Source organism: Silene latifolia, chromosome 9 (genome assembly GCF_048544455.1).
Source record: "Silene latifolia isolate original U9 population chromosome 9, ASM4854445v1, whole genome shotgun sequence".
Taxonomy (NCBI): domain Eukaryota; kingdom Viridiplantae; phylum Streptophyta; class Magnoliopsida; order Caryophyllales; family Caryophyllaceae; genus Silene; species Silene latifolia.
In genome coordinates, this window is record NC_133534.1 from 212503092 (window position 1) to 212515404 (window position 12313).

The 12313-nt window shown below is 35.9% G+C and overlaps 1 protein-coding gene across 1 annotated transcript; it reads left to right on the forward strand.

The window, feature by feature from the left end:
* Nucleotides 1–1893: 1893 nt before the first annotated feature.
* LOC141600407 (VAMP-like protein YKT61) lies at nt 1894–10262 on the forward strand. Its single transcript, XM_074420639.1, has 6 exons — nt 1894–2226; nt 2686–2783; nt 6453–6557; nt 7177–7242; nt 8087–8173; nt 9954–10262. Exons 1-6 carry the CDS (start codon nt 2034–2036, stop codon nt 10002–10004), a joined length of 600 nt encoding a protein of 199 aa, XP_074276740.1. The 5' UTR covers nt 1894–2033; the 3' UTR covers nt 10005–10262.
* Nucleotides 10263–12313: the final 2051 nt, after the last annotated feature.

Sequence of the window (12313 nt, forward strand, 5' to 3'; positions counted from 1 at the left end):
GAGACATTCATCTGCCTGCAGGAAGAATATTATTGCCCTGATTTTAGCTTGTAGTATGTACCAGATTTGGCATGCTCGAAATATGTGCAGGATTGAGGGCTATGTTCTAAGACCAGAGAGAATGGGGATGAGTATTAAGCAGGAAAGCATTCGCAGATTGAAACAACTAGAGATCAGGTGCAAGAAGAGTAGAGTTTTATAGTGGATTGATTGCATTATGAATTGTTGAGTCAGATACATTTTGTGTATGTGTCTGCTAAGAATGTGATGTAATATGAGAATTTTTATATGGTTATCAATGAAATGCTTACATTTTCCCAAAAGAAAAATATATCAATAAGTTAATCTTACTTGCTAAAAAAACTAAACAATAATCATATCAAAATAGAACATACTACTTACCTCTTAAATCTCCTCAGTTAGAAGATAATATATTGGTGTATTTGAATTCTCATCAAAGAAATCCGACAAAGTAAATAATGAAGTAAAAATAAAGATAATTTTACGATTGGAGTAACAAATTCCAATAAACACTAAACTCGATAACAATTTGCGCCACATAATGCATTTGGCGTATAATGTGGAAGATATCATTTAAAATCTACAAAACTTCCACATGCAAAATAAATTGTTTGATTTGAATAAAACCAAGAAGCAACTACTATGTAATTGGTAGAGCAAATGGTGGATATCGACATGTAATGGTGTTCATCTATTGATGTCAATAATTTAAATGATAAAATGAATAAGACTTATAGTTAAATGGAATAAACGGGTAATTTCAAATGGTAGAATTAATTTCCTAAAAAAAAGACGTAGAATTAACAAACTCATAGATGAGCGGAGTAAATGGTCGATTGTTGATAGTTTTTTTAATTAAATTGCTCAATTATTTGTTTTGACATTTAAGAAGCAAATATAGATATGAAAATCTCTAATTAAATTTGGTAGGGTATTATAAGTGGAATTTACTTAAGAGATGTCACATATGTTTTAGATGGCTTAAGAAGATGTCATGTCACATTGTTCAAGCTAGCCTTATTATATTATTTATAGATTATAGATAGATATAACATGTCACCACATATCAAAAATTTCATTTTATATTACACACCATAATAGAAAAAGGAAAAACCCGACAAAAATGAAAGAGTATTCAAGACAAAAGAAAAGTGTAAACATTACCATTATTTTCTAATTTCATGTACTGTTATTGATATGTCAGTAATTGAGTATGTCACCCTCCTGCAATTCGAAAACAAACACAAAATAATAACTAAATTAGTTTCTAACTATTAATTCAAAACATAATAAGGATAAAAATCAAAACAATACATTTAGTTCTCTATGTATTTTTTTACCTACCGACTTTTGTAATAAAAATGAAAATTGGGATTGGTGTGATATTTATATAAGATCATTTTTATAATTAATTCTCCTATTAATTTCAACAATTTATTTGGAGGAAGAAGAAAAATTTTGTGAATGAAGGGAAGATTAAAAATTATCATAACATAATTACTAATAATGGTGATTAATAACATACTACCATTAAATAAAAGAAGTATATGTTACATAAATATGATAGATTCATAACCAAAGTTGTAAGTGGAAAATAAAAAGTTTATATTAATTTATTTCTTGTATTTGTTGTATTAATTTATTTAAGAATAATGTTGATAATAATGACATTTTTGTTAGACATTTTAGTACATTTTATGCATATATAAAATGGTTAATTTAGTAAATTTACATGGTATAGATTAGTGCAGTCATAATTAAATTTTTGCCATGTCATAATAAATTTTTGTCATGTGACATTGTCTACGTGATTTTAATAGGTCATTTTAGAGTAACTTTTTAATAATGTTTATAGATTTATTTATAGATATATAAAGATATATGATTCGGGCGGGCTGACAAGGAGGCAGCAAGTGTTGTACGCACCGACCTCTCTAAAATCTGTGCCACCTCCTCCCCAGAGAAAAAGTGGTAATCGGAACAACGCAAAGGGCATAAAAAGACGAGTAGGGATGAAGGTAACAGCTCTAGTTGTTCTGAAGATCAACCCTAACGACGAAAACCCTGCGATCTTAGCAAACGCGTCTGATTTAAGCCATTTTGGATTCTTCCAGAGATCTAGCGTTCGTGAATTCATCACCTTCGTCTCTCGTACTGTCGCTAAGCGTACTCCTCCTGGCCAACGCCAATCTGTCCAGCATGAAGGTTCTTTTCCATTTTCAACCTTTAATCTTTTTCTGATTTTCTTCTTCTTGTTATTATATACTCCCTCCGTTCCGGTCAATTGTTGTCCTTTGATTTTGGCACAAAGACCAAGGAAAGGGGAGGGGTCCAATTACTAAATGACAAGTGGAATAAATTGAGTGTAAATGATCAAATTGCTCCTCAAATTCATTCTTAAAATAGAAAGGATAACAATTCTTAAAATAGAAAGGATAACAAATGACTGGGACACCCAAAAATGGAAAAGGATAACAAATGACCGGGACAGAGGGACGGAGGGAGTAATAATTAAATTATCCTTGTGTTTTTCTATTTGGGACTGGATTTGTTGTTTTTAGGCATACCACCCTGAATCTCTCTAATGGTAACGACTTCTGATATAATAATGTCAGTGACTTTGCCATCTTGTTTCTCAGCATGCTGCTTTTATAATTTCTACAGAATACAAAGTTCATGCGTACAATAGAGGAGGCCTTTGTGCTTTGGGATTTATGGATGACCACTATCCTGTTCGAAGTTCTTTTTCACTGCTAAACCAGGTACATAATCTTTAATCTTATCTATATATGGACTTGTTTACTATGTTACTCCCACTCTTCGTATTTCCTCGTGTACGGTCAAGTGTATCACACTTGAACACTTCATGTTAACCCAAAATATGCATATATTTCATAAAAATAGGCGTGCCCAACACTTCCACACGCACCCATGTCGGATACTTCTAAATGAGTCTAAGTAACATAGGTGTACAACTGTTTGTTGACTGTGAGTTGCAACTTGCAATTTTGGTTATCAAGGCACTCTAATTGTTTATTGCTTCTAGCTATGGTTAAAGACAAGGTTTTTCATGCTTTATGCTCACTTAATTTCTAGATTATCTTCCTTACATGTCCTGGTTATTTAGTGGGCATAAATACCAAGTTATAATGATCCTCTACCTCAATCCTAATTAACCCTAACTACTCCCTTATAACAAGTGCACATCCCATATTATCGAAACCATATTCATGCCACATGCCCTTGAAAACACATTCCCCACCCTCCAATCCCCCTATCCACCCCTAACATCCCTAGATTTAGAGTCTTAGGGTGTGAGAGATTTAAGAGTGAGGGTGGTTGTCAATAGGAGAGAGCGGTTTTCGATGAGGTGAAAACATATGAAGACATGTGGAGTGAAGTTTTTGAAGGTTGCAACGGTTTTTGATAGTCAAAGGGTGGAGCTATGGTATATGGTGGTGTTTTTTATGTAGGGGAGGGGAAGTACGAGGTGGGATGGGGCATATGTGGGCGGGGATTAGGATGAGAGGGAGATGAGATTAGAATGATAGCATTGTGAGGGTGGAAAGGTAAATGATACATAATTTTGGATATTCCTTGAAATGGAGATAAACCACTAAGAAGTTTTAAATTAAAGTTGACCGTGTCCAAATATGAAAATTGAATACAATGACCGCGTCCAAAAGTTGTTGTTTCTGTTAGTTGATCGTGTCCTTTTATACTTAATTTTATGACTTCAACAAGTGTCGGACGCTAGGATTTGTACACATCCGTACGTCGTACCCGAGTCCGAGCACCATAAAGCTCCTCTCCACCCACCGCACCACGCTCTGCCGCAGCATCACCTCTGCTGCACCATCGCTCACAACATCACCTAACGACCACTATTGACCCCCATTATTCCCTCCTTTGAGATCCACTCTCCCACCCACCCAAAGACTTACCCTGCCTTTAAATTTGCCGACACCAAACCTCGAGAGCACTAGTTTTGTAGATCTATATCTAGTGTAAGGGAAACAACAAAGATGAAACTCAGTATTCACCATGCTTCAACAAGTGGTTTTCGTGGAGGCGACCATGAAGTGTTGTGCTTCGGTGCCATTGGTGTTGGAGGTCGGATAGTTAGTTTCTTTCTTCTTGCTTGGGGTGGTTCGTGTATGGGAAAGCAAGAGATGAGTAGATCTGTGTTTGGCGGCTGTTCATGGGGGAGGTTGAGGTATGGACGATTTAGTTTTATATGTTTAGTGGTGGTGGTGGTGATGTAGTTTACTAGTTTGTGATGATGGTGGTATAACGTTGGTGCGTTTATGGTGGCCGTTGTGTCGGTACAATGGTGATGGTCCGATCTTGGTGGTGGCAAAATTGGTTGCCGACTTGCCGTGGACGACTGATGGTTGTTCGATACATTTAATTTGTGGGGGTGGTGTGATTATATAGAGTATTTTTCAATGGGTTTCTTTAGAACTGTGGACAAAAAAATGGAAAAAAACAAAGAAATGGAGGAGTATATTGCAAATACCATCATAATATTGATGGTCATTATATTTTTTTTTTGGGTAAACTGTAGTTCTCATTAATGCAAACCAAGCCAATTACACTCTCATTCAATATAAAAAATACATCAAAGGGAGAAGAGTCCAATCCCTCCACCAACACCTAGAAGTATCATTCTAGCCAGGGTACTAATCTTTGCATATCATTCTTATACATGACTGATACTCTGACTTTGACTTCCTCTTTGATCTTTTTTTACCACCACCTCTGGCCGAACAATGGGCATGCTGATTCTGCAAGTATTACACACCCACCAAACATGATAATATAGAGCCATAATGACAGCAGCATAAGTATTCTTCCCAATCTTAGAGCTAAAACTGCTCCAGCTCCAGCACCACCACTCAATAGCACCATCTGCATTAATAATAGACTGGCACCAGTCATTATAAAATATTATGTGCCATTCATAAATGTTATCATTATCATTTTGTGCTACACTTCTTTGGGCGGGTCTCATAATCTCATACCATAGGTCATCCCACTTGAGAAATACAGAAAAAAGTACAGGTTTATGGAGGTTAGAAGTTAAAAAGTCCCTGAAGGGTCACTCCGATTGAATGAAAATATGAAATATTATCTTAATTTTTTTTGGCAGAGAAATACCTCTAATGCAGTGAGAATACATTTCCAATTTGACACATGAGTTTAGGATGATGAGCCAAGGAAATGAATTTTGATTCATTGTCTAATTTTGTTGGGCTATTAATATCTCAGTGGGACGTTTCATGAAATGGAGGCTCATTGTATGTGACAAACTTGTGTCTTTGACATTTTATCTGTCTTAAAAATTGTATGCCAGCTCTAGAGGACATTGTCAAATAGGCATTGGTACCTGTGATGAATATTCAACAACATAAGTGTTTCAGTATATGATCCTGGACATCTAAAAGGTAGATGAGGCACCACAAATTTTGTCTCACAGGCCAAATTTGATACCATGATGTGAACCATTATTCATTGTTTGAACGGTGAATGTGGAAATATAAGCGGCTAGGATTTTAGAATAGGAAGAGTTATTATTTTGCGACACTCTTATCGTTTTCTTGGAAGACCTCCAGAGAAAAGCTTCCCATTTGTCTCACAAATGGGATGCTATGTGTTGTCTGTAACATTGCTGTTATCTTCCTCTTACATGTGTGTCTGTCTCTCCTAAAATCATATGTTCTCAGCAAGCGGCTTCTCTAGTAGTATGCTCATCAGATATTTGGTGTCCTTGTAAATTACTATGGAGTTTTGGGATCTTGGTAGTTGTGTTTCTGAGTGTTGCTCTGGTTTAGTCATGTTACACGCAAACTTGAATGCTGATTTGATTGACCTTTGCGGACTTGAAAAAGTCTCAACTTGAAGATACGTAGTCGCGGTTAGAAGCTTTCTTGGTTAGGATACGTACACTAGGACAAGAAATATCCTTTGTTAAATAATTGGATGTAAGCACAGGAAGTCTTTAGTTTTTCTTCCTTGACCTTAAATTGAATTGTCTTCAATTCTTGGCGTCCTCATTTGTAGTATCTAGAGTTTTGGAATACACAAGAAATTGGACGAAACCAAGATTATGCTAATGTATCCCCATTTGTAGTATCTGGAGCTCTGAAATTTTGGCAGTTTTGTCCAACTCTTGACATGAATGGTTGAGTTTTGGAATGGAATGTATGCATGCATATGAACTGCTATCAGAATTGAATCCACAAAGAATATCAAATTTTTATCTGTTGATGTTTACTAATTCCGGAATTGTACCGCTTCCTTAAAAGCAACTCATCGCAGTATTGGATTTTTTATTCCAATTATAAATCTTATTGTTTTTCTTTTTACTTAAATTGCATACTGTAATATGCTTTAGTCCCATTAAATGTGTACATGTGATGCTTTTCCAGGTGTTGGATGAATACCAGAAGAACTTTGGTGATTCGTGGAAGACCGTGTCGACAGACGTCGCAGAGCCATGGCCTTATCTGAATGAAGCCTTGGTCAAGTATCAGGTTTGTCCTTATGTTAAACAATTCATGGGTATGGGTTTGGAATCAGGAATCATACCTGGGTAGTATGGGTTTGGAACTCCATTCCTCATACCTTGTGTTTGTTTCAATTGTATGCGGTATGGGTTTGAAACTAAATTAAAGTTGAAATATGTAAAGTCCAATACTTTAAATAATAATTTTAACATAAAATCATGAAAATAAAGATTTAATCAAATAATTATATAAAATGTTTCATTTACAATATGTCATAATATTTTTTTTTACATTTTTGTTTATTATAATTAGATACCCATGGGTATCAATCTCATACCCACCCCCCTCCTTGGGTATGAGAAACCCATACCTCATGGGTTTGAGGTATGGGTATGAAACCCCCAAATTTGCCAATCAAACACTTGGTATAGGTTTGGCTCATTCCAAACCCATACCTCATACCTTTTGTGTTTGAAACAAACACCTCCAAGGTGTATTGATTGGGAGTTGGCTAATTGCCTAATCAGTCTGATTTTCTTCCCTTGATAAACCATCCTGATTATACTCTTCTCAGACTATTAGTATGGCATTAATACATCTTTGGGTGGGAAGCTGTTGATTGTGTTTCATTGAACTATACTGACAGGATCCAGCTGAAGCTGATAAGCTGCTCAAAATACAAAGGGAATTGGACGAAACCAAGATTATACTAGTAAGAAATTTACAGTTTACAAATGCCTACCGACTAGAGCTTTTACGATATTATATTTGATATGTATGATCTGTGTTTCGGGTATTGCTGTTTGTTTGTGCTCATATTCTATTTATATTATACATCATTTTATTTTATACACATTTTGGGTTTACTGACTACTATTTTAGCGACTTCCGTGTTTTCTAATGACTCCTGCTAAGCTGTGGGTTAAGGTTTTAATTTTCAAACATCAACCTTTAAAAGTTATGTATCTATAGCGTTACTGGGTTAGATCAACTGTAGCAGCTTTCATACTTTGTATTTAGTTGCTCAAATGTTTTTGAGACACCTCGACAGTCCCTTGACTTATGGCTTTATTTTCGTAACAAGTTCCGAAAATGGCTTTTCCCCTCCTAATACCAGCTACTAACCTCTGTCTCTCTATAAATTGCAATTATTCAGTTGAAAACAGTTTTTGCATGTTTTATGGAGTAGTTGTTTTCGTAGTACTGCAGGCACCTAAATTTTCTTGCTTTTGTCTTTCGTGTATAAAGCATTCTTCTGAAAAGGTTCAAACAATGATTTAATTGAAAGTCAAAAGTGTTTGGCGTCATTATTCTTGGATGATTGGAAATTTGAAGAATCGTTGCATATTTGCACTCTGTATGACCGTTGTACTTGACCTTGGGGAAGTGGTATAAGGAAAATGTAATGTAGCATATTCTTAAGTCATACATTTTGCCTTCTGATTTACTGGCTGTTGATGCTTTTATCTTTTCTAGTATCTCATCTTTATTCATGAATTATGGGGTGTTTTCTCCTTTTTTTATTCATCTTTGATGTATTTTTATGCCTGTTACAGCACAGGACAATTGATAGCGTGCTTGAACGAGGTGAAAAGTTGGATAGCTTGGTAGAAAAAAGTGCAGATCTTAGTGCTCAGTCACAGGTAATTGCTATGGTTAAATCATTGATGGTTACAACTGGTGCTTCATGTTAGCCGAGCCCAAATCAATTTAGAATAAGGCCCTCTTGCATAATTGACAAAGAAAAGTAGGGATGCAAACATCTATTCATGAGAAACTGCTGGCTGGTACAGCTTTGTGCAAAATTTATCATCTTTGCCTTGTGCTGGTCTAACATATGAACAATGGTTTGTGATAAATTTCTCAATGCACTGGTTTTTCCCGTTTAAGGCGAATTTGCTGATGGCTTCCTAAACATGTTCAGGTGTATTCTAAGCAGAGAAATTTTTAGTAAGCAACATGAAATGTGCTATGGTTTTTGTTTGTGATTAAGAAAGGCGTACTCCCGTAACAAAAAAAAAAAAAAAAAGAAATGTGCAAATGCTGTGGACTAGATAGTCTATGCCTGTAAATGATGTGGACAAGAAAGTCAATGCCTCCAGAATTCAGGGGAAAAAAAGCTAGAAAGTCCTTGTTGTCTATGTCTCTAGAAGACGTGAATGCCTGATGCCTGAGGCATAGCTAACAAGGCACATTAGAAGCACACTCCTGAGCAGTTTCAAATTTTTTTCCTAGCTCTTTTACTGGTACCATCCCCGTTGTTACGAATGCACAAAATCCCTGAATGTAACCATTTTACATAGAAATCTTTAGAATCTGAAAAAAGGGTATGTTGCACAAAATTTAATTTTGGAAAATTTAAGTTTGTTTGCAAAAACAATTTACCTTTTCCTCGCTCCTCCATGAGATCTAGTGCACATAACACTGTTTAAAACTAGAATAATTTTTAGAAGGTGCAAGTCGTAACGAAGGCACAAGGGCCCTGGCAACAAGACGCAGGCAGGAGGTGACGACATGTGCCTCATGCACACAAGGCACATTGTTTCTGCATACAACAACAACAACAATATCAGAGCCTTAATCCCAAAATGATTTGGGGTCGGCTGACATGAATCATCTTTTCGAACCGTCCATGGGTGAACGCACGCCTCAAAATGCGAATAAAAAAAGGGAAGATGAAAAACAAAAAGGAAGAACGAAAATGTAATGGAAACATTTGCGTGAACTTTCACCATCTAGTTTAGTTCTTTTATAGAACAATAAAATATTACCTATATGCCTCCGTGGTTATTGTAGTGTAAGGGGGTAACTTTTGAGATTAATTCCCCTTGTTTCTCTATCGGTCTTTAATTTTCTGAACTGTGATAAACATACTCTAGTATTTGATAGAGAGATAACTGCAGGCTGGTGCAAGCGGTGGTTTTCTGAAGAACAGAACCACGAAACGCACGTTACTGAATTTGGCTTGTCAATGTTATTCGATTTTTCTTATTGCCTAGCATACATGTGCCCGACACTCAACACTTGAAAGTTGACACTGGGACATGTGTTGACACTTGGACACTTCATTTTAAGCCAATACCATGTGAATCTTTCATAACATAGATGCGTCTGAGATACATAGGGCTACTTCGGAAATGGAACAGCTCTCAGCTCGGCTTTTTTCTTCATGTCTTGAACCGTTCTGGGTTGCTTCTCAGCCGATTCAGACAATGAGGCAAAATGTCGATCTAGTTGTCACCTCTAAATGTGATGTGGTTTTTATTGGAACATGAAATCTATATGCTTTTGCTGTAGTAGCTCTAAGGATGTATGCATTACTCCATATTTGGGGGGGTCATGGTTTGAGGAAGTTTCCATTTCTCTGTGTTTCTGCAATTACCGTGTATTGACTGACAACATGATTGGTGTTTTTGTATTCAGTTCTTTTACAAGCAGGCGAAGAAGACCAACTCATGTTGTTCGATACTTTAAGTGTTTGATGAGGGAGTTATACTTAAAGACATCGCAACAAATGCTGCCTGCCATATATGTTTCCAAGCCTAAAACGTGCGAGTTATTTGTTTATATCAACCTACATAGTATGTGTGTAACGGTACTTGTCTGTCTTTATCTTATTTGGAATTGGAATTAAATTTGTTGCAGGATAAGTGAGCTCCTGCACTTTCAAACATATCTATAACCAAAAGGATGTCAATTGACATGTATATTATGTTATGACGCACTTAACAATGCTGTCCAAGCAGTCTAATTCTCTTTCTAGTCATGTGTATACCGTGTTTCACATGCATGGTGCACATAGGAGTGTAAATTATGACCATTTGTCTAAATAGGGTATTTTTTTGTCAAATACAACTTTTAAAAAACTTTTTTTTTTTCCAAACACCGCCTTTAAAAAAAAGTTTGTAAAACACAACCTTTAATAATAATTTTTTTGTCCAACCCGATATTTTGGCCTCAGTTTTATCACTTGCAATGGGGTGACTTTCAGTCGATGTTAGGATAGCAAACGAGATTGGTTTGAAGTGTTTTTAGTCTCGTTGAAAAGGTGGGAAGTACAATCATTCCAGGGGCTATCAACACGGTGGTGATAGGTGGCCTTATGTGGGGTATATTAGTGTGTAAAGTAAGGCTTGTCAGAGAGAGTTGCTCTAAATTTGGATTTACAGCGGGTGGTCGGGGGGTTTCTTGTGAGTCTGTTAATGGGGTTATGATGCTTTGTTTTGTATGAAATTTGGTATGTAGGTAGAGAGGAGTGTAAGGTGGGTCGCGGTTGTGTTGTTTGTTGTGGTTGTTGGTTGCAAGTAGTGGTTCAAGAGGAGTGAATTGATTTGTTTTTACCTTCAATTTACTCCTCTTGAACCACTACTTGCAATCAACCACCACAAAAAACAATACAACCACAACCTACCTTGCACTCCCCTCTACTTTGCACTCCCCTCTACCTACATACCAAATTTCATACAAAACAAAGCATCATAACCCCATTAACAACTCACAAGAAACCCCCGACCACCCGATCTAAATCCAGATTTAGAGCAACCCTCTCTGACAAGCCTTACTTTACACACTAATATACCCCACATAAGGCCACCTATCACCACCGTGTTGATAACCCCTGGAAAGATTGTACTTCCCACCTTTCCAACGAGTCTAAAAACACTTCAAACTGACCTCGTTTGCTATCCCAAACATGGACTGAAAGTCACCCCATTGCAAGTGATCAAACTCCGGCCAAAATGTCGTGTTTGACAAAAAAAATATTATTAAAGGTTGTGTTTTACAAACTTTTTTTTAAAGGTGGTGTTTGAAAAAAAAAAAGTTTTTTTAAAGGTTGTGTTAGACAAAAAAAACCCGTCTAAATATACACAAATTCATTCAATTCTACACATTTGCTTTACGCACGTATATTAATGTTCGTTTTGTTTTATTGAATCTTTAGTTATATATTAATAAAACTTATAAAAATTTGAAATTTACAATGTACTCGGTAAGACAATTTAAACAAGATATCATATGACTATATTTTATGTTATATACTCATATTAGAAATTGTATCGAAGATTCTCCCTATTCATGAATCTCAAAAAGCAAACGTATAGAATTGAATGAAATGATTTAATAAATTACATACGTGATTTCCATTTTTACCACTTTTACTCAAATTTTCACATCTTTTTCAACTCTGCCCCCTTTTTTTCCCTTTCATAAAAGTTTTTTTTGGTCAGAAAGTACCTAATATCAAGGATTGTTAGCACCAAGGTACATAACATTTTGTGTTTGCCTAGGAGTACCTAATACTCCACCATTCACCTAATACTCCCACCATTTAAAAGCAAACACACCATATCATTTTTTTTGACACTATTCATAAATAAAGGAAAGAGTTTTTCTCTTTTGTACCCCTAAATTTTCACTTTTCTAAACTGTACCCTTACATTTGACAGAATACTAACTGCCCCTTAAGTTTCATTAGTTGTTCCCAAACGTGACTAAACACTTTAAACCGTCAAATCCCGTCATTTGACTACCATCTTCTTAATTAATTGTTAATTTTTCGTTGGGTTATTCTCATTGATACCCTTGAGTTATCGACTTTTCTCACTAGTACCCCTGCCTTTTTTTTGACAAGGCAAGAAAACTAGATTAATCCTCTGGGATAGGACGAACCTATCTCATCCTTTCGAATGAGTGAGATAAGTTGAAGCCACCGACTTTCAAACTATCTCGAAAGAGTTGGACATGGTGTGAGAAATATCGGTATACTTTTTTTTTTGGTGTAA